This window comes from Podarcis bocagei (assembly GCF_964188305.1).
Source record: "Podarcis bocagei genome assembly, chromosome: 3".
Lineage (NCBI taxonomy): Eukaryota > Metazoa > Chordata > Lepidosauria > Squamata > Lacertidae > Podarcis > Podarcis bocagei.
This window is the reverse complement of record NC_138127.1, coordinates 51,899,056-51,925,545: the sequence shown is the minus strand read 5'-3', so window position 1 is coordinate 51,925,545 and position 26,490 is coordinate 51,899,056. Positions and strand designations below refer to the sequence as shown.

General features: G+C 40.1%; 2 protein-coding genes across 8 annotated transcripts in view; one reads left to right on the top strand and one right to left on the bottom strand.

Annotated features, from left to right (window-relative positions):
• The window catches only part of UST (uronyl 2-sulfotransferase), a 119,839-nt gene that overhangs the window by 24,687 nt on the left and 68,662 nt on the right, over nucleotides 1–26,490 (bottom strand). Inside the window, exons 5-7 of the mRNA XM_081186314.1 lie at nucleotides 25,250–25,403; nucleotides 8,864–8,961; nucleotides 7,560–7,717 (exon numbers count right to left, since the gene is read on the bottom strand). Of these exons, the coding sequence (XP_081042440.1) occupies nucleotides 7,560–7,717; nucleotides 8,864–8,961; nucleotides 25,250–25,403 (410 nt within the window). The remainder of the gene's footprint in view (nucleotides 1–7,559; nucleotides 7,718–8,863; nucleotides 8,962–25,249; nucleotides 25,404–26,490) is intronic.
• LOC308582823 (uncharacterized protein) overlaps nucleotides 1–26,490 on the top strand; it is a 156,182-nt gene that overhangs the window by 74,833 nt on the left and 54,859 nt on the right. For 2 of the 7 annotated variants that reach the window (XR_014005861.1, XR_014005862.1), the window contains one exon: nucleotides 3,277–4,011. The exons of the other annotated variants lie outside the window; for them this stretch is intronic. The gene's annotated coding sequence lies outside the window, so the exon portion shown is untranslated. Of the gene's footprint in view, nucleotides 1–3,276; nucleotides 4,012–26,490 lie in introns of those variants that run through there. 7 annotated transcript variants of the gene reach the window in all.

Below are 26,490 nucleotides of genomic sequence, written 5' to 3'. Positions count from 1 at the left end.
CATAAGCCAGGGGTAGAGAACCTCTGGCCCATAGGCCAATCCTGGCCTGCCAAGGCATCCAGTTTGGTTCACAGGGCTTTCCCCCAAAAAACTATGCCCAGACCCATCAACTAATGTCAACAGGATGGGAGGACAGGGTTTAATTCTGCACTGGCTACATGATCTTGTTCCCAGGAACAAGACTGCACAGCCAAGGCAACACAATTTGCACCATATTCATCAGCTGAGTGACAATTAAATCCCTAAAATTCATTTCAAAATAGGTGTCTCATGCAATCTTCTTCAGAGAGGCTTTAAAACTGCTCAAACAGAAGTGTGAGGCATTTTTAAAGCCTTTTGCAAGTTTCCCCCTTCATCCTTGGAGGCTTAAATTGGAAGAGAGACTTGGTACAGGCTTTGTGACTCCTCCAAGATCAGGAACTTAAAGTGGGAAGACTTGGAGAACCCTTTGCAAGTTTCTCTATTTTCCCCTTTTGAAGCCTCTGAGATTGGGGGACTTAAAAAAGGCGCACAAGGAGACTTGAAGCACAAAAGATTTTGATAGGTGGGTGGCCTCATGAGGCCGATCCTGATAATGGTATTATGGCCCATGGAGCCAAAAAGTTTTCCCACTCCTGCCATAGGCTAAACCTTTTGGCACTGACCAAGCAGACTGGCAACTACTACTTTTATCTGTTGAAATAGCTGCTCACCCTATAATTGGGCCATGCTGGAATGAAACACTGATACTTTATGTATCTTGTGTACAGGCTTGCAATTTATCATATTTCTTGCAAGAGACACAGACCAAGATTACCTACAAAGGTCTTTACAACAGGCATCTACATGGCTTTAAAATAATGCATGCACATACATGTACTTTTGCTCACCTTGCACCTACATTTTATAGGCAGTTATAATTTCATACTTTGTACTAGTTTCAGCTGGTGAATCGAAAACATCTTGGGGGCAAGTCAAGGAGAAATCAACAGACAAGGCCCTGGTACTCATACGGAATGTATTTAGAGAACTGGGGTGGCGGGGGGAGAACGACTCACATTGAACAGCTATGTTATTTTAAATTGGTTTTATGTTTTATGCGTACAAGGCAGTGCTGGAATTTCAAAGTTGGCTTTTGCTTGCATTCATCATAAAACATGTTATATGAGGAGCTGCTGCTGCTACCACTAGCAAAACAGCTGCTGCTAGAAAATAAGAGGCCAGTGGTCTTAACAATTTATTTTTCCTCTGGTAAGTACGCCTGATAAATGGGGTTCAGTATTTTATGGAAAAATTAACATTGTTTTCAGTCATTCTGCAGACACAGACTTTTGAAACAGACTTCTGAAATCTATTTTTATATTTTAAAATCCTGCTGATGTGTTCATTCTATCTAGAGATGGTGTCAATAGCTGGATAATGCCTTTTTGTTTGCTAAGAGATTGCCCTTATTTTGATGAATGACAGCTAAGTACTTGAAATTCAAAACAACAATCTATTCCTGCTTCTCAGACTTTTGCAAAGTGAAAAGCCACATTTGGCACCGATCAATACCAAATTCTTTGCCACAGGCCATGCACTATTAGGCTTTGGTAATTGAGTGGGACATTACTTCTCGAAACAGAAGCAATTAACAGACCTACCATTCCTGGCAAAGCCCTTGTAGGGTTGCACTCAGGTTTTTTTGTGTGTACTTGGCTATGATACCTGAGTACAAAATACATGAGCTGCACGTCAGCTATGAAGCGTATTACATGAATTGTGTGCCCTTGTTTCTTTACAATACAGTATATGCAAATAGACACCTGATCTTATTCACTTTGCTTCTGAGTTATGTTTTGATACACATCAGAAATCAATCAGAAGCTTTGGCCTAGCTGTTGAATGAAGTCCTGATTCAAGTCTTAGCTTCACACCAAGAAAAGAATGAATAATCATCCATTTGTTTTCTCTCAAACTTTAAAAAACAGAAACAGGAATGGAGAATTTGTCACTGTTACAGATACCTGATACAGGTGAAAAACAGTGTTGATTACCATTAAATCTGGATACAGTTTGGCCATGAGTTCATCCTCAGAGAGGAATGAGTCCATTATATCACTTACAAGCATCCTTTCAGGATGGCAGAGGGAGGCCAAAGGAAGAAGCACGCAGGTCTCTATCCTGTCACAAGGGAAGAGACCGTGACAAAAACCTAGGACACAAGTGCTCTGCAAGCTGTGGATACCTTGGGAACATTACTCAGTGCAACGTAAGACCTCTCCCCTGTTGCTCTCCTAAGCAGCACATCAAGAAACTGTCAGGGAGGGGTGTGTGTGTGGTTTTTCCTGCTTCCTCCCAAAGCTAAAATGAAACTCCATCTCCTTCCAGAACTTCTTTAACATATATGTAGAATGGAAAACAGCAAGGTTGGTGATGGCCACCAAAAAACTGGGAGGGAAATGGCTTAGGCTTGGGATCCCTTTTGATGGCCATCTGTGGCTTAGGTGTTAATCCCAGGAAGCTTCTTTCTCCTGTGACCTCATTCCGGCTGGCTGGTCAGTAGGGAGATTGGAGCTCTCCAATTCTGGCGGAAAGCAAGCCAGAGGTTCTCAAGGTTCTCTACTGTTTCTGATGATTCCATCTTAGGCAGGCTCCCTACAGCTGTTTACAAGCGCAGAGACCACAATCAATTTGGGAGTATGTTCAGATTAAAACAAACAAACAAAAACCCCTGTGCTCAGAGGCCTTTGTGCTTATTAGGAAAAAGTTGTTGTCATCATCTGCACAGTTGAGCTTCTTAAGAATAATCTTCTGGCACATGAATGAATATATATAAATATATATATATATATATATAGAGAGAGAGAGAGAGAGAGATACTGGATGTAAGATGTTAGCTTGCTGATCCCTTGTGAATCTAGGGAGTCACATACATTTCTTTTACTACATTTGAGCATAAAATTTCATCTATGTAACTTTATTATTTAGATTTCTTAGCGATTTTTGTGGAAAGCAAGCTGTGCATACCATAAAATTTAAAAAGTGAAGTCAAACACAAGACATATTTTACATATTGTCATAACACAGGGAAAATAAAAACTTCAACTTCTTATATTTTTATGCATGGTTTTAAACACCTAATAGGTGGATTGAGGAAGATTTACCAATTCACTATGGAGTAGTTGAGGCTTGAGTACAGCAAGGAAGTGTGTGAACTTGTTTCTGGCAATAATGGAGATGCAGTAGCACATATATGGCTGCAGTTACCAATCAAATTCATGCATCAGATCATTCCTTGCTTTTTTCTGTTCTAAGGGGAGATCAACCTTTTTCTCTGCAAGCAGCTGAAAAATGAGTTTGAAAGCAAGTCCAGGGAATGAATATGGTGGAAGAGAAACAAAGCAGCCCATCAGCAAGCTGACCCCAAGAGAGGCTCCCTAAACTAACGCTGTAACAAAGTAACTGCTGTGCCAAGAAACCAGATGTGATCACTGAAAGAACAGCTCCACAGCTTGGTGCCCTCAAAAGACTATAAAATGTCAACAACATAATGCAAAGTCAAGGAGAAATAAAGTAAGCCTATCTAACTTCTGAAATGAAGGCTAAAATCCTATTCCATGTGGAATGCACATCTCTAATAATGCATAACACATTGGATGCAACATTGTGTGAATGCAAGTTCATTCCCCTATCTCACAGGCAATTTGCATCTCTACAATATTTGTATTTGGGAAATGAGCGTTTTACTGCAGAGTCTTTTGCCTCTTTAGTTTTTGGGTTTATTCAAAGCTGGTTTATCCTCAGATTCAGGATAGTCATACAGCTACTGAACTCAGCTGCAAGTAACAGAGATCAGCTGTGGGTATTGTAAAGCTATATTTCCACCTATCCACCTACAAAGTTACTGGAGAAAGAGCCTGTGCAACTAGGAAAGATAATGGGTTAATTCTGTCTCCCAAATATTCAGATTGTGGTGTGGCCCAATCATTTTATGATATCTACGGCAGAGAAAAGTATGTTTGATTTCAATAATTCAATGCTTTTATGAGGGGGAAAAAACAACCCACACTCTCAGCTTGGAACTTATACTATTTGTTTTGTGCTCCACCTGCTAGTACTTTATAGAATTTCAACCAAACACAACTCAGCATTTATTTGCCAAAGAAAAGCCAGTTCAAGAGCAGAAACTGGTAACACCAAGAAATTGGCTCTCTGGTCTAGCTCACTCTGCATTGCAGACTCAGCTTCTGACTCTACTAGTAGCTGTGGTCTAAACCATTGAGACTCTTGGGCTTGCTGATCAGAAGGTCAGCGGTTCGAATCTGATTTTCTGATTTCAACTAAGCTCCCTCTAGCTACACAACTGTTTATATTTCCAGACAAGGAATGGGCTCTGTTTATATCTACAGTTTTGAGCAACCAATGTGGAGAAGGGTGTGTGTGCTCAGGAGAGCCTCTCGCACCCGTTTTCTTGTCCAACAGCCCTACAGTGCTGTCAGTCAGGTCTTACTGCCTGGTAGTTGCTGCCACCACCCTTCCACGCACTCTCACAGCCCAGATGGGAGGGGACTGATGATGCATTAAAACACCTTGAGCTTGTGCATCCTGCACTCCTTGGTACAACCTGCTCACAACTTGCTGGGGGAAGCAGGGCTAGCTATCAGGGGGCTTATTCTGCCCAAGATCAAAGCAGCTTGCTTGGTTCCCTGGTAGATCCCCCTCAGCTTTCTAAAACCCAGGCCAGGAACTCTGAAACCCATGCACACTGCATTCCCCAGGGGGTAGAGGCAGCCCATGCTCCCCTAGTCTTTCCCAGTGCTCCGAAGAACACACTGGTCTCTTAGGACTCCTAAACTTTCAGTAAAATGGATTCCAAAACGTCTAGTTGTCGGGATCTCAGATTCTCCTTCGTCTCTCAGTTGCCTTCCAGACCATCAGCCATGGTATCCCTTCTGGAGTGGCTGTCCAAGTTGGCACTACATTGCAGTGTTTCCACTTGCATTTGAATAGTTGGTTCACTCATGATTATCCAACTCTTGGTAATTCTGCTGCCCCTGAACATGTGTTTGTGTATGTGTGTGTGTGTGTGTGTGTGTGACCAGGAGAGGGCATTCTTTGTGGCAGTTGCTAAGCTGTGGAATTCCCTTTTAGAAAGGCGTTTAGCTTGTAATCGGTTTTAACTGTCGGGGTGGGGAGCCTTTTTGAGTAATTTTTATTTTTACTTGCTGTCTTGCTGTTTTCTGCTGCTATTTTAATGTTTTCATGCTTTTGTATTCAATCAAAAGTGACATTTTGAATTGTTAACTTGTGGTTTTATTTTTGCTGCTAGGTGCCTTGAGCTTTTTTGAGGAAAGGCAGGCTATAATAAACAAAATAAATAATAAATAATTGTGAGAGTGGAGACAGATGATTGCTGCTTTCTATGGATTACCAGTTGACGTGTGGCAGATTTTCAAGCAATCATTGCACTGTTAGTGGTTGTCTGCTTCAGTCCACAGATTGCAAAAATATAGCCTATAGACTTGCTCTTGGGCCCATGCGAGCTGTACGCCAGCACAGTCCTGGACTGTGTGCAGCCACCACAGGGAAGAGGTGATCATCCTACAAATGCCTGTCAACTAATCTGTGAACTGGATCTTAGCTCAAGAGACCTTTTTCATGCTTCAGGTTGAGATGTGATGGGACAAATCTTTCTGCTTCTGTCCTTGATTCACAGAACCCTCATTTTAGGGAACATAAAATTATTTTCAATCTGAACGTCTTCATAATCCTTGAAATGCAAAAGTCCACCAGAAAGTCCATTCCCATGATAAAAATACATATGGTGGGGTTCGCCTAACAAGTACCAACAGGAGACATTCAGTGGGGCTTGCCTCCCTCTACCCCTAAAACTGACTCGGAATAACCCTCTGAATGATGCATAGCAGGAGGAGAAGGGGGATAGGCCTGTCTGGGAAGTCGAACTGTTTGCACTGACAGAACACTCACCTTAGCACAGTGCCAAATTCCTCCTATATAAATCTAAATATTTTTGTATAAGTTAAAAGTGAATGGTTACATATTGCAAACCTTCTCCAAAGATTACTATGACCATCACAAATTATACATTTATTTTAGAAGGCAAACTTCATATATAACACATAACAAAAACTATCGGTTTTAGGCACACTTATTTAAGCAGTGGTTTATAAAACATGGTTCTGTTCCAATCAAAGCATTTTTCAGAGTACATCTGAATCTTACAGGCTCAAGATGGTTTTGCCTACTAATTCTCTCTTCACTGATCAGAATATAAAATGTGAGCAGTTGAGAGACAGAATGTATGTAACTGTTCTTTCAAGTTTCATGTTTTATAATTGTATGAGAAAATAAGAGGGACAATGCCATCTTCTGGCCAAATCAAGTTAGCATGGAATAAAGATATTAATTAACTTCCATACTTAATATATGCTTGGCTCTTCAAAGTTTAAATTTCCCTTTCTCATGAGTTTTGGCATTATATGAAAAGAAATGTGCTTATTTACCAGAAGCATAAGCTTACTCTTAAAATAAAAATAATTAACATAGCATTTGTCTCACTTATTGCTACTGACTGTTACACAAAAAGATTTAGCACTATTTATGCTAGATTTAGTTGAAACCAGTACAAAGAAGAAGAAAAAAACATTTCTTGTTATTGCACATGCAGACTGTTCTTCAGGAGAAGAGGCTTAAGACAAATAAAAAAATCTATGATCCAAATTCAGAGGTGTATCCAGCCATGTCACTCATCTGACAGAATGGGGAAGGGGATTTAGAGAGGAGACAAATGAGCTTCCCTCCCCATTCTTCTGATAGAAGCCTTACCATCAGCTGAGTGACACTGCTTATACAACCCATTGCAAGTTTGCAGCAGAAGCTAGCTGTGGAAGCACTAATTGACAAGATCCTTTGATGTCTCCAAGAACTGCCCCCCCAAAAGATACCAAGCAAAATGTTTCATGTATAAAAAGAGCATTTCCTTGAAAAATGATGACAGCAAAGAAACAACAGAAAAATGCAACAGAAAAATGGACTTAGGTGTTGTGCTTCTAAAAAGAAAAAAGACCTATATAGTGGGAGGGGCAAGCTGACACTCACTGGGCACCTGGCATTTCAGCTGCAGAGCTGCGAGGAAGCCTTGCTTATTCCGTGGCTAAGGGATGTGCTGTGAGTTATCTTTTTATGTTACATCTGTTTTCCCCTGTTTTAGAAGTGGGTTCTGTTAGTAACTGGATCAACGAGGAAGCCTCTTCTGAGACATATGCTCTCCCTGCCACTTCTCTGTTAGCTACAGCAGGATACTCCAAACATCTCTAAATCATAGTTTCCATACTGTGTTTCTGGGGGGGCCTTACTTACTTGAAAGCAATAGCTGAACAGAAGATGCAAAGAATATGGAAACTTTTTTTTTTTTGCATTTTAATCCAATGAACGCACTTTAAAAAAGAAGAGTGAACATCAGAGTTACAGCTGTCTTATTGCTTCTTCAGCATTTAATATGTGACATTTAAGAATATTACATTTATTTATTTATTTAAAAAGAAAAACCAATCATGGATATATCAGAAGACGTTTACCTGGGTTTTTGTAGATACTGAGTACATCCTTGAAATAATGAGGTAAAAATCTTTCTAGTAAAAGCAGCACATCCTCCAATTCCTCCAGAATCCCCACAAGTAGGAAATTTTCATTCACATTCACTTTTGCTCTTTCAAGGGCCCATTCCCCAGGCTCCCTTCAAGAACATAAAAGAAAAGAATCTTTAAATTGAATTTGCAAACAAAAGTTTTACTCTGTAATAAAAACTGAGTTTAGAACAATTCACAGTATTATGGCTGCTAGGCAGCTAGAAAATTTCGCCAACTGCGGAATATCAATCATTTTTAATGTTCGCTATCTAAGTTTCTGTGACATATTTTAAGACTTTCAAATAATCTTGTTTATAAGCCATCAATATACCAAGAAGCTGACATATGGCTTGCCCTGCACAGCATAGCCCAGCTTTCACTAACCTGGTGCCCTCCAGAGGTTTGGACTATAACTCTTATCAGCCTCAGACAGCACCTGAGTTGTAATCTAAAATTTCTGGAGCGCACCAGGTGAGTAAAAGGTAGCATAAACCTCATTAGGTTTAGCAACTTAAAGCAACAAAGGGTCTGCCTAATGAAGGGATCTAAGGCGTCAATCGTGGCCTATTTGTGGTTGGGAATGTTATATGGTCAGCAGGCCAAATCCTTATCTCCCCTACCCAAATTAGACAGCACTCACCCATCACATCACTTGGTGTCACTATGACACCAGGAGATGGTCACTGGAATTCAAGGCAGCATGAAAGGTTTGCAAAGAGCCCTGAGTGGTAGTTTAAAGTGCCTTTATTCAGGAGGCCTGAAATCACCACACATCAGCTGATAGACAGTGACTTCAAGTCTACTTCTGGCAGGGAATTGGCTGTGTCATCAGGTTCAGTTGCATCTCCACCTGCCCCACATCTGACGTCACAGATGGGGCAGGTGGCTATATTCTGGCAAAACCTGGATATTGAATTCTGGACAAATTGATGCTTTTTGAGGTGTGAAAAGAAGAGGCTTATTAGAGCCATCTTATTTTTGCATTCCTTCTATTCAGTATTTTAGAAAGGGAAGGGAAGGTCGATTGATCTGTCCTCTCTTTTTTTGTCCAGTCCTTTAGCATTTGGCACAGCTTGCTTTCTAATGCAATCTGTGAACTGGTATTCTGCACAACTCCTTGACTTTCAGATTAATTACCAGCATGATATAATTTGGGCTCTCTGCTGTTTTCTGTGGAACATTCCAAAACTGAAATCACCCCAGCTCCAGTAGGTGGTAAGAAATAACTTTGAAAAGGGAGATAACATAGTTACCTGCATCTTGGATGCTGTCCACAAAAATATGGAATAATATAAAATAACCTGGGATTGGAACATTCAGGGTAGTTCTCAAGAATGCATACGTTAATATCCTAAAAGAAGGGGAGGGGGGAAGAAAAGAAAATGTTGTAAATGAACTATGAAGTTCTCTGTTGTCTTCCAGTGATGGAGCACAGATCTAAGGCCCGAACTGTCGAACAAACCATTGCATCAACATGATTTACTACATTCAGAAGGGAATCATGTTTTATTTATATTCCTTTTGAAACTTACAGGTGTATGGGTGTGTAAAAGTAAAGGTAAAGTGACCCCTGACCATTAGGTCCAGTCATGGCCAACTCTGGGGTTGCGGCGCTCATCTCACTTTATTGGCCGAGGGAGCCGGCGTACAGCCAGTCATGTGGCCAGCATGACTAAGCCAATTCTGGCGAACCAGAGCAGCACACAGAAAGGCTGTTTACCTTCCCGCCGGAGCGGTACCTATCTATCTACTTGCACTTTGACATGCTTTCGAACTGCCAGGTTGGCAGGAGCAGGGACCGAGCAACGGGAGCTCACCCCGTTGCGGGGATTCGAACCGCCGACCTTCTGATCAGCAAGTCCTAGGCTCTGTGGTTTAACCCACAGTGCCATCCATGTCCCTCTATGAGTGTGTAGATGCCCTTTAAAAACAAAACAAGATCCAGTTATATCCACTTCCTTGCTAACAGAAATCTGTTTGGAACTTCTTATTTCTTTTCTCCCCTTTCCTGCAATCCCAAAATCTGATATGGAGGCTCTCTCCAAAGTTTTGAAGCAGATTTGGGATATACGGGCAGCTGCAGGGAGATGGAGAAGGAAAAGCTCCGCTGTGCAAGCAGACAGCTGCTCATGCTGCACTGAATCTCACCCATAATTTTAAGATCAGCACGAGTATTGGAAATATCAGTTCCTTTACAAAATATTCAGCTACAAGTTATCTAACTGCAGAAAGTTTTGTCAAGTTATGCATCCCTTTAAAATGCAATGTTTTATAGTATACACTTATGCAGCTAGAGAGGCTGAAATCTGGAACTTGTCCAGTGAACACCTTTCCACCATACCCTCAAATTGGCTAGGAAGTTTCTGGGAGTAAACCTGTGGGGAGTGGGGAAGCCATTATTGTTTTTGAAATTTTCACGCTTGCAAGTTAACAGTTCCTTCAGCTCATGTATTCATAGTCTTTAAAATGGACAAAATGAATATGGATAGTGGGTTAGTGGTAATTTATCAAGAACCTGATTAAATTTCCAAAAGTGAGTAACAATGCATTTAGTCTCAGACCAGAAATTATACAGATGTATGTCAGAGGCACAGTTTGCTGCAACAAATCTTCCCAAGTTTGTTTTTTTCCTTTTAAATCTTTAACTGTTTCAAAATCAAATGTATAAATCTGGCACAGTCTTCACATTCATGTAAGAATTCCAATAGCACACACTGTGCTGAACAAATTTGTGGAGGTATTCCAAAAATGAAGCATAAATATTCACAACCATATTTGAGGAATTATGTATTAGCAAATTAGAATACAGTGGTACCTCGGGTTACAGACACTTCAGGTTACAGACTCCACAAACCCAGAAATAGTACCTTGGGTTAAAAACTTTGCTTCAGGATGAGAACAGAAATCATGCGGCGGCAGTGGGAGGCCTCATTAGCTAAAGTGGTACCTCAGGTTAAGAACAGTTACAGGTTATGAACGGACCTCCAGAACGAATTACCATAAGTTCTTAACCCGGGGTACCACTGTACTGTGTTTGTAAAATGTGTTAATTCTATGCAGAATTAGATAAATTAACAGGAAGGATCTGAAACTGACGGGATCACAAGTTTACCAAGGACTGGAGCAGATTTGTGGACTATATGAAAAGCATTTGTGATACGCAAATAACGTTTGTGGGTTTACAGGAAGCTTTGTGAAGAAGTAATATTAGAAACACTGTAAAAAAGGGAATAGGTTTATTTAAAATAAAAGGCAATGTTAAATTTAGAATTGCGGATAGAAGATTAGAAAACGGAAGATTCGCGGATGAGCTGAAGGAAGCCAAAATTACGTATTTGTGATAATATTGAAAATGTATGTTTAAATCTTGTATTGAAAATTGAATAAAAATAATTTTTTTAAAAAAAGGATAGACCTTAAATGGAAAAAGTTTTAAATACCACTAATCTAATGGCTCCAATAATGCACACTTAAAAGCATATTATTCAACAGTACATATTTGTGTAATCCTTACTATAGAACTAAAATAATTATATTGTTTTTAATAGCATGAATTTTAATTTGATTTCAGCTCTGATATGTTGTTGTTGTTGAAGGAATGTTAGCAGGCTATTGACTACAAAACCTTATCCCCTCAAATGTTTGTCCCAGTATTTTGTCTGCTCAACCCTTTAAAGCCTAGGGGCTTCTCTCAGCTAATGAAAATCTACTTTATCTTCTGCCTTTGGTTAAGAAAACTAAGCTTTAAGAAGACCTGTTAAAATCTGTGTTTGCATAACATATTTTGAAAACTACTAAGAGGATTAAAAAAACAAGCTAAAAATTATAAACCTTAAAGCAGAAAGGTTTATATAAGAGCATTTTCAAGTATAAGCTATCACAATGTAGACTAAAATCATTTGCAATGGCATATTACTTCCCATGCTAACTGATGATATTCAGGTTGCCATCTAATAAACTGGAAGTATCACATGAATAATATAAATGCATGTGTACACCATCAGTATGGCAACTGAAGACAGAACTACAAATGGACATTTTTCTGGATCTTTTCTGCTTTTTCAAATGAAATAAGCTATTAAAGTTTCTATAAAATTTGTAAGTCAGAGGAAGCATCTAGAAGTTCTTATACATCATAATACAGGAAATAAGAAGATCTTGATATGCATGATTTCCTGGTCCAGTGCCTACAGATAGTACAATGGATGTAAGCATACAAACCTGCACCACCCTTTTAGAAGAATGGATTTTGTTAAAACAGAAGAGCCAGGCTTTAGGTACATCATAAGATTTCAAATTAGATACCATTCCATTCCCTAAATAGCTTGATGTTAGAACTGAAGATAAACAAGGACAATCCTCTCTCTACATCAGAGGTAAGCAAGTATAGGATTGTAGCCTGATTCTTTTAGAGAGCCAGGGTTCTGATTTGTGGACCATAGCTTTCCCACTATAAATAGTGTGTGTTTAACACCACCAATTTTAGTGCAGTTATAAGGAAATATCATGGAGAGAGCACATGCGAAAATAACTTCTGAATCCTGACGCCATTTATGTTGAGACAGTACTTGCACCTACAAATTTAAGAACTGTCCGTCCCAACAGAAACACATTTGAAATAATATACAGTATGCAAAATGTGATATATAAAACAGTGTTCAAAACTCCCATTGTTCTAGGCGCATTTTGCGACAGGGAATTTCATTAGTGCGAGCAGTTTCTGAGCTCAGATTTCAGATTAAAACTACAGAGTGGAAAGTAAAGAGGACCCTTTTCTGCCTCCCCTGTTCCAGCTACTCTCTGAAGACTGGAGAAGAGACCCTCTTAAGAATATTTGGGGGGTGGACAGGGGAAAGACTAGACCATATGAAAAATGAACATAATGTTTTGCTACAGTTCATTTATTTTCACTTTGTATTCTTGTTAGAGAACAGCACACCTAGACAGTCCGTTGTTGCACCCATAACCTCGGTTTAAGATGCCATTTAGTTCCTAGCTTTCATATCTCAGTTTCTAACACTGATATAAAATGCTCATATACAGCATTTTTGTATACTGTCCTTAATGCACCTGTGTGGTTTGAAATAAAATCACACAAAGTTAAAAACAGTCCCAATACAGAAATGGCTAATAAAAAGCAACAGATTAAAAGCAGGGTTAAAAAAAGAGAGCTGTAGTAGCTCTTACTTGTTGTTAGCCTTTTAAGCACTTAATCATGCACTTCCAGATACTAGCCAAATCTAGTTCATCATTATTAAACAATATAACCAAAGGCATCTCATTTTTTCACCAAATATTTTGCCCTAGCTTTCCATTAGATTTAATTGGTTTTTCTACTTTCATATATATTCCCTAATGAAGATGAAGAGAGATGTCAACTGAAGGCATATCACAAGAGTTGCAGAGGAAGTGGTGAACTATATGAATGGTTTTCAACTAGAAAACAAAACTAAAAAGAGGGAAATGGATTAAAAATATGAAAAAAATCAATGTGTGAGCCTAGTGAGGGGTGAACTCTCCTTCTAAAAGGGTTTCCCTTTCTAACATCACAGCTTGTGTCAACAGTGCTCATCACTGAAAGCCAAAGAAAATTTCCTTGCTCTAGTGAGAATCCTCAAAACCACTTGCCAAACGTCTAATACTCCCCCACCCCCAAAATGCTTATTTACATTACATTATTCTTTACAAACAGAGCAAGCTGGTCGTCATACAGGAAACTAGACTTCTTCCATCCTGTCTGGCATGACCCCAGACCACCTTCCCTTCTCTGCATTTATGGCTAAATTTATCATTCATTTCCAGTCTACACTTCTGAACCATTTTCCTCTAGATTTTTAAAGAAACCAAAGAGCTGATAGGAAAACAAACAAAGCTAAAAGGCAAAGCACATGACCCAAACAGACTTTGGAAAATTAAGACCCCATTAAAGTTTACATAGATATCTGAAAAAACTATTATATTTTACACCATATTTCTGCTCATTAGGGCTCTCAATCACTTAGGTGTTTCTCTCTTCTGCTCATTCTAAAGTGGAGAGAGGAGTGTTGAATCCCATTATCTATAGGGAACCATTATCAAAATTAAGTACAAAAAGAATAAACAGATCTGAAGCCTGCTTGTCCAGCTACGCTATTTAGGAGTCATGATGGCTTGAGCAGAGTGGCACATCTGGAGGTTTCTTGACTAAGAAGGCACTATAAGACTGTAGCAAAATTATCTGTGGAAATTACTCAAATAGCCCAGAGCATGAGTCAAAAACAGTTCTGCTTATAAGGGGAAGGGGTTGCTGGTACTATCCTGGTATTTAGGAATACAGTTGGAGGAAAGGAAGGGCAGCTGGGGTGAAGATTCCTGTTGAATGCCTCCATTTAATATTTACAAACATACCTGTTAAAAATGAAATCAACATACATACTATTAGCTTACCTTCATCATCAACCATATATAAGATGAGGGATACCTAGCTTGCCAGCAGTACACGTAAAAACGATCTAGCAGTTTTAGTAGACCACAAGCTTAACATGAGTCAATAGTGTGATGCAGCAGCGAAAAAACCTAATGCTAGTCTTGGCTGCATCAACTGAAGTTTAAGGTCCAGATCAAAGGAAGTAATAGTACTGCTGTATTCTGCCTTGGTCAGACCAACCTAAGTTCTGGGCACCAAAATTTAAGGAGGACATTGACAAGCTGGAACATGTGCAGTGGAGGGCAACCAAGATGATCAAGGGTCTGGAAACCAAGTCTTATGAAGGACAGTTAGGGGAGTTGGGCATGTTTAGCCTGGATAAGAGGAGATGGGAGAGGAGATATGATAGCCATCTTCAAATATTTCAAGGGCTATCATATGGAAGATGAAGCAAGCTGGTTTTCTCCTGCTCCAGAAGGTAGGACCCAAACCAGTAAATCGAGTTATGAGAAAGGAGATTCTGACTAAAAATCAGGAAGAACTTTATGACAGTAAGAGCTGTTTGACAGTGGAATAGACTCCCTCGGAAGGTGGTGGACTCTCCTTCCTTGGAGGTTTTTAAGCAGAGGTTGGATGCCCATCTGCCATGGATTCTTGCATTGCAGGGAGTTGGACTAGATGACCCTTGGGGTCCCTTCCAACGCCACAATCCTCTGATTCTATGATATATAAAAATGCATTATTAAAACATTTTCCAGAGAAGTACATTATCAGCTTGTTTAAATTTCCATTTTTTAATGTTAGTAGAACTTGATCTTGCTTATGAATGCAGGGGGATGGCTAAAGGAAACCATATGCTTAGCAGATGTGGTGCAAAACTGCATGCACAGGCTGCCAATGCTATTTGAGCCAAAGGTTTGCAGCCAATACTATTCCACCATGGGGCCCGTTGCAAGGAGATGTGCCAGTGATAATGCACTGTGCCAGATTGTGTGGGTGTTTCAAGAAAGGGTAAGAGTCCACCAGAGACTACAATAAGGCCAACAGCATTATTTCAATGTCCACACAAGACTGCTGGGGTGACAAGCTACAGTTTCCAGTCCATAACCCTATGCATGGCCACAGTTATCGCCAAAGGAAAAATGATTTAATAAAAAAAAAACACACACAAAAAACCCCCAGAATCCTCTTTCTCCTCTTTATCTTCCAGAAATTGGTAACATGATGAAGGATTCCAAGGAACAAGATTACTGTCACAGGAAGCAATGTGACTCATGAGTCAGGACTGGACAAAAAAATAGTTGCAAGTGTGTTGTGCTAGCTATGAAGTACATCATAAAATTGGATAGTAGCAAAGCCATGATAAATCTGTGATTGTCAGGAAAGAGGGAGGCTATTTTTACACATTAGGAGGGAAAAGTATAGTAAGGAGATGCACCTTTGCCTTTGTCCGCACTCGCCATGAGTTAACCATGGACAAGGGTGAAGCTAGGCTTTTTTTTCACCCAGGTCAAAGACCCAGTTTGGCAACCCCCCACGTGCATTTGCACACACAGAGAGCCTCAATGGCATCCCTCTGGAGGCTTCACCTGGGGCAAAAAACCTGTCTAGCCCCCATCCCCTATAGCTGGCTCTGAGCATGGACACTGAAGTGGGAAAGCCATTGTGCACAGAACTTTGTGGAATCAGGGTTCCAGGATCTAGTGAAAGTCTACACACATAGAGGTATACCCATGCAGGCTTCCCTAGCTCAGTGGTCTATGCTAATGTATGTGTGCTGGGAAATCAGGTGTAGTCATAGGACAGAGGTGTGGTCATGCAGCCCATTTCTACACCATGCCATAAGTAATGTGAGAGGGGGGCTGTAGTGTTGACTCACTCTGATGGGCTCATTTCTCCACGATGGTTGCAGACTGTTGAAAGGGACTCAAGTGGAGGTTAACACTGGGTAGCTCTTCACTACAGGAAAGAGACTGCAGACACACCTTGGGATCATGTGCTCACAGTGTGTAAACCCTTCCTTCCTCAGAGCAAATACCAGCTTTAATCATAGTTAAGTGATACATCATAACTGAAAAGGCAGTAAACATCCCAGGGTAGAAGTATAGAAATATAAGCCCCCTCTCCCTGCCTGCTTTAACAGCATAGAGTGCCATAGGAGAAGCAGCCAGAAAAACGGACGGACGTTCTCTAACAGGAGAAGAACACATTTTTAAAAGGGAAGCATACCAAGTTGCTAAGTTCATATGCTGAACCAAGGAATTATGAGGCATATTTCTAACTCACAGCCAGACCTCAGTAATAAGCCTGCAAACTGTAGCTGTTCCCAAAGAACAAATATTGCCCCTTTGACAAATATTTTCACATAATCTGTCTTCTTCATGCAGTTGTAGTGCTGCATCTAAAGATCTTTGGCTACTGTACAGTTTTTGCTGCTGGGATGACTTTACTGAAATCACATTATTTAGTTGCTAATGCACATTTTCCCCAAACCAGCTAGCACCAGTATATGTAAGCATTTCAAGCAAACACCAGATACCGTGTCTGTGATGTGACCGGTTACAAGTGCCACAACTCACCCAGATTTATTGAGTGCATGTCCCTTCAGTTTCCAGAAGGCACAGTTGATTGCAAAATCTTCATGCAACCTAGTGCATTCTGACTTGATTATGTCTTCCTTGGCTTAGTCTTTTAATCCATAGGCTTGAGAGACAATTTACTGCTATGAACCACACTCTGTTTTCAATGGATTTTTAATACTATATAAACATTTATCTTGAAGGCATGGAGCCCTCCCTTGAAGGACTTCACAGTCTGCATTCAGATTGGTTTTCATTATACTGTACTTATTTGCTTTAGAAAATGCAAACTGCATTTTAAAATGCATAAAATTGCATCAATGCATTTTCAGTTCTAAATGTGTGTTTTTTTGTGTGTGCTGCAAGCTATTGATGCAAAACATTTTATTCCAGCTGGATATCCATATATTTTCCTTATTAGATCAGTTTATACTAGTTTGCCTTAACTTTAGGCATTTAAGAAATTTAAATTCATAATTATAAAAGGTCTCTGGCATTTATCATAGACTTAAGGACTATATTTTTGCATTTTTAATGCATTTGCTGTAGCAAGCAGTTTCTTGTGTACCTTCAGGCAGTTGTTCAAAGACTATGATCAATAATTTGCAAATTAGTCTCTTCTTCAAACACATCAGAAGAAGCAATGTTCTTCTGCCTTTGATTTTCTCTGATCAATGTTTTCAACAGAGATCTCTAAAGTGGTGCTCTATCATGAGTTCTTATTGACAACCTGCCAATACCTAGTTGAAAGTCATGCTGAAGCTGCCAATTTTCATGCTTCCAATGGGAAATTGAGAGATCAGCACGCTCTCCCTATAATGCCCAAATAAAATGGCATGAAGACTAATTTACAGTAAATCTCTTACTCTGTTGCCTTGAAGCTAGGTTTGAAATAAAAGATTCTATCCAGGGCTCACACAAAGGTGCTCATGCCTGGGAATTCTCCACCCTTTCTCCAAAGCTAGGCACATTTTCTGGAGCTAACCTACAATAAAAGGGCAGTGGAAAGTGGCCCTAGAACAGCGTGTTTCAGTAACTTGTCAATTAACCAACAACTTCACCAGCTTCCATGAGAGCATCTCACCTGGAACATTTTAATGGGTGGAGCTAAAAGGTCCTTGTCCTTATTTTACAATAAGCAACAGCAAATTGTGTTACATGCAATCTGTATTTAGCTTGGCCATGATTCATTGGGGAAGAGCATGGCATTTACACATACCCACAGCAGCCCATGCGATGGTACAATGCAGACGGCCAAGTCACACTGGGAGAGAACCTGGTTTACTTTTCTATTTCTATTTGTACTTGTAATTTATATTTTCCAAACACTTGACTGTAGGTAACTTTTTTTTGTTAAATAAAAGCGAGGAAAGTCTTTTTCCATCTCTCTATTATCCTGGAATAGCAACAAGTTGTTTTATTAGTTTATCTTGCCAAAAGCTTCCATGGCATTTATATTTTACTATGAATAGTTACAATATGTTTCATTTATTTTAATATTTCTAGCAATATCAGAGTTCTCTGGGAGTGTTCATAAGCAAGTAGAGAGGGATGAGCTGGTAGACACCAAATTCCATGGACTTGCAAAAGTTTGTCATAAAGTCCCTCACTGCAGGTTCCCGAGTAAAGTTTGTAGTTGTTGGGAAAGAGACAGGTCCTCTTGTAGATCAGCATCTGGATAAAGAAGGAGTAGCAGAGAGCAGGAATGGCCAGTTATCACAATGAAGAGTTGTAAGAAGTGGGGTCCTGCAAGGACCTGTAGTGGTCATAAATGATCTGGAGTTAGAGATGGATCCGTGAGGCAGCCAAGTCTGCTGAAATCCAAATCACATATACTTCACATATACACTGTGGGGGTCTGAGTTGGCAGTGACTGGCCAGGAGACAGATCTTGGTATCATGATATATAAAGGTATCAGCTATGATGGTGGTGTACTACCTCCACTGTCAGAACCAGTATGTTTATGAAGACCTGGGGAATTCCAGATGGATAGCTTTGCGTAGGCATCTGGTTGGCTACTGTGAGAACAGGTTGCTGAATTAAAAGGTCTGAGACATTAAGAGCTCTTCTTGTGTTTTTATGGATAGCAGATTGATGGTGTTGACCCAGTGTATAATAACTGAGAAGGATGAATCCCATGGAGAACATGAGGAAAGGGATAGAAATTTATAGTGCAAGCACATAAATTTCGGTTCCTGCATCTTGAAAAGGATACTAGAAAGCTGGAAAACATGCAGAAAATGGCAACAAAAATGACCAAGGGGCAAAGGGCTGGTATTGACTTATAAAGCAACCTGTTTTAATATCAGTAGCTGGGAGATAGAAAGGCAGACAGCACTTTAGCTTTCCCCAAAGTCAATTCAAGTAGCAAAGTTGTGCACACACCATGCAGCAGCTGCTTATACTGTATCTGGCTTTGGATAAAAGACTTGCTGGCTTTAAGTAAAGTCTTGATAAACACAGACATTCACCAAAACACTTAAAACAGCTTATCCAACATTTTGTACAAATTGCTGTTTTCTTTGGAGCAGACTCAAGGCATGAAGCTATATTTACACTAAGATTCCAAATGGTCAGTGGAATTTTCCACAAACATTTTCGATATTTCAAAGGCCAAAACCTTGGTACTTTGAGGTAGTAGCACATCACATTTGGTAACATAGTCACTGGTGAGAAGTTTAATCCTTTGTTTCTTACAGAGCACATGCGACAAGCATAAGGAGACAATGAACATTTTAATAGGTCAAAAAGCTAAAGCACAGCTCTGAAGTTTAAGTTATACCTCAAGGGTGAAGTTAACAGCCCCCAATAATTTCACTTATTAAATTTACATCTTCACATGGGTGCCAAGAGGTCCATTTGGCTCTAACAAACCAAACAATATCTACAACAACCCAATAAATAATTGTAGTTCTATATTTTTTTAAAAAAATCAAGAATAAACCTTTCCTCCTAGCAGCCATGCTTACAGCTGTCATTTTCAGAAACTAAAAAGACCTGATCTAAACTACTTCCTGTGAATGTTTGAAATAGTTTCATTATCTACCAGCAGTTTCCCATGAAATTTTCATGCTAGTATATTGGTGGGCACGTACTCCAACCTGAGCAAGGAGAAGGTCTGAAACTTTGTGTTTTGCCTTCAGTTTTAAACTAGTGGCTACAAAGTTTCTTTTCCTTGCTGTTTTAAAGTAAGGTATGATTTTATAATTTAGTTGCATTTTGTTTGGTTGTAAATTTTCTATTATTTAAACCCTGTAAGCTATCCAGAGACCTGTCAATATAGGGTGGCTATAAACATTTGTGTGGAAGACATTACACAGCAAAGGGTGTTGTTACCACTAGAAAGTCCAGTTATATGTTACTATGCTTCTCACTACTGAAGAATCGAGTGTTTGGCTCCCCAATGTTCTTAAGAATAGCAAGGTATGTTCGTTTCAGTAACATTGCTCACATATAGAACACAGAGAACACAATCAAAAGACCACATGGGTTTACCATATGGGATCGTCTTCAACCTACATAAAGCTGTATGAAGCTGGCATGCCAAGTTAGACTCTTGGATCATCTAATCAAGTGGGTCCCAGATATTTGGAGCAGAATACAAACAGAAACTAGCACAGCCTCTAGCATTAATACAGCACAACCTATTCACTTCCCCTGTCAAAAAGGGCAGGTTGCCATGTTCTGCACCAGCTGCAACCCTGAGCCATCTTCAAGGGGAGTGTCACAAAACATGTAGCATAGTGGCAGCCTTCGTTTTCCTCATAGTTGGTTGAAACAACCAATTCACAACTGGATCCGCTTTAATATATCTTTTGCACTGCAAAGAACATTTGGTTGGAAATCACGACCATTGGGGCGGGGGGAAACCCACACCAAAAAAAAAGCGCACACATCTTTACCATTGAGAACAACTGACTTGTTGTAACACATTTTATTGGCAGCCAGCCAGTACTTTCCTCAAATACAAATAACAGTGTTCTTTGAGGAGGACAACTGTCAAGCAAAGACTGCCAAAAAGGATGATAATCCAAGAAAACGATTAGGCCTTTCTATACAAAACAGAAGAAACAGTAAGTGTTTATAATGAGAAAGCTTTCAGTTCACCCAACAATATTTTAGGCCACAGGGCTATCTTAAAAGATATTTAAATCCACTATGTTGTAGCTGAACATAGTTCTGAAGTTACGCACAATAGGTAACCTCAAAGACTTTAAAACTAGCCTGGAAGGCCTAAATGCTACCTAGTTTTTCATTTTCAAGAGAACACTTGAGAGACAGCCAGCACTTGACTCCTACGTCACATGAAAGCAGAGCGCATGTAACACTTAGCAAAAGTCTTGAGGTACAAAGTGTACTAGAAACGTTTCACATTTTCTACAGTGATGTTCCCAAAGACTTTGGCATAAATACGCTTTTCCATACTCTTCTGTCTCTTGCACATATCAAAGAACATAAACACATGCAAACCACACACATAATGGAAAGCTATTAATATGCTCTCAGAAAAAGCTCGCATTAAAATTCCCTGTCCCAACAGACTCTCTATAATATATACTGTGACATTCAGAAATATTTACAATGAGTTTGTAATTATTAAGTAGATGGAACACAAGTTTAAAGGAATTGGTGTAACAGGCCTAACAGAATATCCAGTCAACTAATCTACATTTATTTACTGTCAAACAAGTGTTATACCAAATATAAACTATGATTGTTCATAAGATTCTAGTTTATAATTGAAAGAGGCGGAGGTGAGATGGAGAAACAACTGCTATCGGACAAAGCAGAAATGGCAGCAACGCTCTAAGAAAACAGATGTTATATCAGGCCAAAGACCAGCATCCTATTCTCACATTGGCCATCCAGATGCCTGTGGGAAACTCACAAGAAGCATTAGAACACAACAGCACTCTGCCCTCCAGTGGCTTCCAGCAACTGGCATTCAGAAGCATGACTAACTGTGGAGGCAGAGTACAGTTATCATGGCCACAGCTATCCTAGCTCTCTCCTCCATAAATTTGTCAATGCTATTTTGAAATTATGCAAGTTTGTGGCCACTACTGCTTCCTGTGGGAGTGAGTTCCATAGTTTAACTATGTGCTGTGTGAATAAGTACAGTGGTTCCTCAGGTTAAGAACTTAATTCATTTTGGGGATCCGTTCTTAACCTGAAACTGTTCTTAACCTGAGGTACCACTTTAGCTAATGGGGCCTCCCACTGCCACAGCACCACCACCGCACGATTTCTGTTCTCATCCTGAAGCAAAGTTCTTAACGCAAGGTACTATTTCTGGGTTAGCAGAGTCTGTAACCTGAAGTGTCTGTAACCCGGGGTACCACTGTACTTTCTTTCATCTGTCCTGAATCTTCCAAAGTTCACCTTTATGCTGAATGTCCAATAGTTCTAGTGGACAATGAGACATTCAGTTCACTGAAGCCTGCTAACTTCATTAAGCTATAGTTTGTAATCATAAACAACCATAAACATAATGCGACTCACTTCTGAGTAAATCTGTTTAGAATTGCATTGTAAATTTGTGGTATGTGGCCACAAATTAAGATTTCTTCTGTCAAAACATTCTATCTATCTATCTATCTATCTATCTATCTATCTATCTATCTATCATCTATCTATCTAATGCACATACTGTATTGAATAATGAAAGGAATAAACTACAGAACTGCAGGCAAATGACTATTAATTTTTACTTTTATAAACTCATACTATAAACTGTATTTTTATTTAAATGAGATATTGATTTACTTCCCTTTTATGTTCAAGACAGCTTATATCAAAAACACCACAAGATAAAAACAAAACAAAAGCAACTAGAAAAGGCCAAACCACTAAAAACATTCAGCCACCAAAAAAATTCCATAGCCTCATCAAATCAGCATCCAAAAGCCATTTAAACCAGCAAGTCTTACAGTCTCAAGGGAAGCCTGGTATAATTGCAACAAATGGTCTGCTTCCACGTTACTTGAGAGACCACCTTATCCTTTATATAACTAGTAGTTCACTGTGGTCTGCAAGAGATTTTCTTCTGAGGTTCAAAACTGATCACAAACTCACTCCACAGTAATACAGAGCAGAGCTTGTAGTGTGGCTGCCCCTGCTCTACAAAAGTGTTTCTGCCATATGACATAGACATCCACTACCTGCACTTTCCAGAAAGAATTGAAGACATTTTGTTCTGCAAGCTTTCCTGGCTGGAAGCACAGGTCTCTGCCACAGTTGCCTCCTTTTACTGTTTTTCGGTTCATTTGCTGTTATTTTCTATGCCGTTTCTAACCTGCTTTTTATTATATTGCGTGCATCACCTTGAAACATATATGTGGAAAGCTACTGATTAATTATTATTATCTCCATTGCAACTGAACTGGAATGTTTTACACATAAGCATTTCATTTTTAAAAAAACTCATTATAACATTTTATGCCTGTTATTAGATTTCTATCTAAATATTTAGAAATTTTGCAACATGCCAGCATTGAGGTAATTTCCCCCCCCCCAATAAATTATGTGCATTTCCTGGGCCAAAGTAAGCATATAGTTTAAGGGGCAGAGTAGCCTAAACATCAACATATCACTAAGGGGTTCCAAGAAATGGTCCCCCATGGTAACCACATAATCCTGTGAAGTAGGTTGGGAAGAGAGATAGTAGCCAGCCCAAGGTGACTCTGGTTGAGTAGGGATTGGAGCATGCGTCTCCTTGCTTCAACTCCCATATTCTAAGAATGGTTTGACTATACAGTGGTACCTCGGGTTACAGATCTTTCAGGTTACAGACTCTGCTAACCCAGAAATAGTACCTCGGGTTAAGAACTTTGCTTCAGGGTGAGGACAGAAATCGCACGGCGGTGGGAGGCTCCATTAGCTAAAGTGGTACCTCAGGTTAAGAACAGTTTCAGGTTAAGAATGGACCTCCAGAACGAATTAAGTTCTTAACCTGAGGTACCACTGTATGTCCAGTTACTATATGTCCTTAGCTGATTTATGGTATAGTAATGCAGCCCAAGTACCACTATGTGTTATTTTAGAACAGTGTTTCCCAAACGTTTTTGGGCAACGGCACACCTGTTTACCGGAAAAAAATCTCGCGGCACACCACCATTAAAGCCCCGCCCCCGTGACGTCATTCGGGGAGCCGGCGGCCCGGGCCTGAGCTGGAAGGAGAGGCGGTGCTTTTCAGCACAAGGCAATTGGCCTGGAATTGTTTCCCGCGCGCTGCGAAAGGGAACAGCTGCGGTCGCGCGAACCCTCCGGCGCTGGGAGGGGAAAGGGCGGAGTCGCAGAGCACCAGCTGGCCGAGCGGTTGCGCGCAGCGTTGCGCTTTTGGAGAGCGTGCGGCTGCTGCTAGGGGATCCGGGGACGTGAGCAGGCCTGGCCCGACCCGGGTTGAAGGAGGACAAGCCGGCAGCGCGCCAAGTGAGTTCGGTTGCGCGCGACGGCCCCCGCTCCCCCCACCCCCGCCGGATCCTCGCCGCCGCCGCCTCTCGCCCGCCTCCCTCCCACGGCACACCAGCCGATGTCTCACGGCACAGTAGTGTGCCGCGGAACACCGGTTGGGAAACACTGTTTTAGAAATCACTTGATTGATACTCCATATTCAAAATCTACTAAAACAGAGATTGGGATGAGTCAGAGAAATCAAGAAAGTTAAACCACAACTATCCAAATGCTTCTGAACAACTTTGCCTCACTTTAAATGCCAGAGTTAACTAATTCATTTCTGACTTAACACATCTACAATGGTACCTCTGGTTACGAACGCTTCTGGTTACTAGCTCCGCTAACCCAGAAGTAGCTGCTCCTGGTTGCAAATTTTGTCCCAGGATGCGAACAGAAATATTGTGCTGGGGCACGCGTGCGTGCAGCGGGAGACTCCATTAGCGAAAGCGCGCCTCAGGTTAAGAACGGTTTCGGGTTAAGAACGGACCTCCAGAACGAATTAAGTTCGTAACCAGAGGTACCACTGTATTTGTATTTACAGTGGTACCTCGGGTTGCAGATGATTCAGGTTACAGACTCCACTAACCCAAAAATAGTACCTCGGATTACGAACTTTGCTTCAGGATGAGAACAGAAATTGTGCAGCGGCAGCAGTGGGAGGCCTCATTAGCTAAAGTCTTGCTTCAGGTTAAGAACATTTTCAGGTTAACAATGGACCTCCAGAACGAATTAAGTTCTTAACCCAAGGTACCATTGTATTTTGAATGGTTATATCCAGCTTTATAGCCTGAGTGGCTCCCAAAGATTATAAAAATAAAAATCACACCTAAATCTAGTACAGGAACATAAATTATATGGCGTTCACAGAGAAACAGGATTATTCAGGCAGCATTTTGCATCCTGCTGTTCCAGACAACTCCTATCAAAGTCTGCTGGCACAAAGGATCTCGTTCAGCAGTCTGGCCTTTCTGGTAGATGCCAGGCAAGAGCTTTCACCAAGGGCCTCTGAGAAGGTAGTGGGGCAGAGCCACTTAGCAACAAAATGTGATCAAAACATAAACATATAATGTAACATCCAGCTCCAGATAAGAGAATGTGGAAGTACAATATATCTGCAGAGAGTCTGAAATCTAGCAGAAGCAAAGCTATGAAGTTCAATAGATTGACATGATGAAAGACTTAAGAATTCAGAACTTACTAAGTATCTCTCTTCTTGTCTCATGCTTGGGGTGCGGATCATGTGGTTCTGCTCCCCTCTCCAATCTCCAAAGCGGCGGAAAAAGTAGTTGGATAAAAAACGGTTAATGGGATCTCTAATAATATTGATGTATACTGGTTGGTCTCCTCCAAACCTGGACAACAGAAACAAAGAAAAATCAAATCACAGACAGCCATGTCAAAAAATGTAAAACTTCAGTATCTGAGGAGGTTGTTTCTTGCATTTTTTTAAAAAAATTAAAATTACAACTACAATATTATTTCTGAAGCCACAAGTATAAGGCTTTTCTGCCCCTTAAAGCAGGGGTTAAATACTACACATTAGAAAAAGCACACTGTAATCTGGCATCTTAGTATTAGAAAAGCACACTGTAATCAACAAAATTTATTTTACTGAAGCTTACTAGGGAATCTCATCTTACTGATGATAAATCACATGGTTGTCAGTTTGACTTTAATCAAGTTTCTGTGTACCTCATATTATATAGCAGTATTCAAAGGCACTATTTATTTTATTTTTAAAACTGTACATCAAAGAAAGTGTTTACTGTATTTATATTCTGCTTTTATGTAGGACTCCCAGTGGTTTTGATAGTCAGGTCTATCCACATCTACTTAGTTTCAATACTGTTTCTGGCATTCCTAGACCATCCACCAGGCTTGTAGTGACAACAGTTAAAATCACAAGTGTGTTTCAAACAGTAAACCTTTGAAAAATGGGAAGGGGGGATGTTAATGCTTGTGCTTTCAAAGAAAGTATTTTCCTTATCCTTTTGTGTGTTGGAAGAATAAATGTACTTTTCAATGAACCAGTTCAAGTTGAAGGGAACCACTGAATTGTTAGCACAAAGAATTGTCAGCATTCCTCCTCCCAAAAAACAGCAGCCCACATGCATCAAGATAAAATATAAGGAAACGGCTAAGAATGAGAGCAATATTGAAATCCCAAGACCTGAGACATCCTGCAAAATATGACAATAAAATCTCAAACTGCTGAAAATCTCAAGTTCAATATCACACTTAACCCAGGACAGCGACAGTCTGAAAATATAGCACCAATTCTGGCACAACTGCACTGGCTACCAATTGGTTCCCAAGCTCAATGCAAAGTGCTGGTTTTGACCTTATTATCATCTGTACTAAAAGGATAAGGCTGCAATCTAGGGCTATCATATTACAAGATCAACCTTGGTTTCTCCATTCCCAGTTATGGAGTAGAAA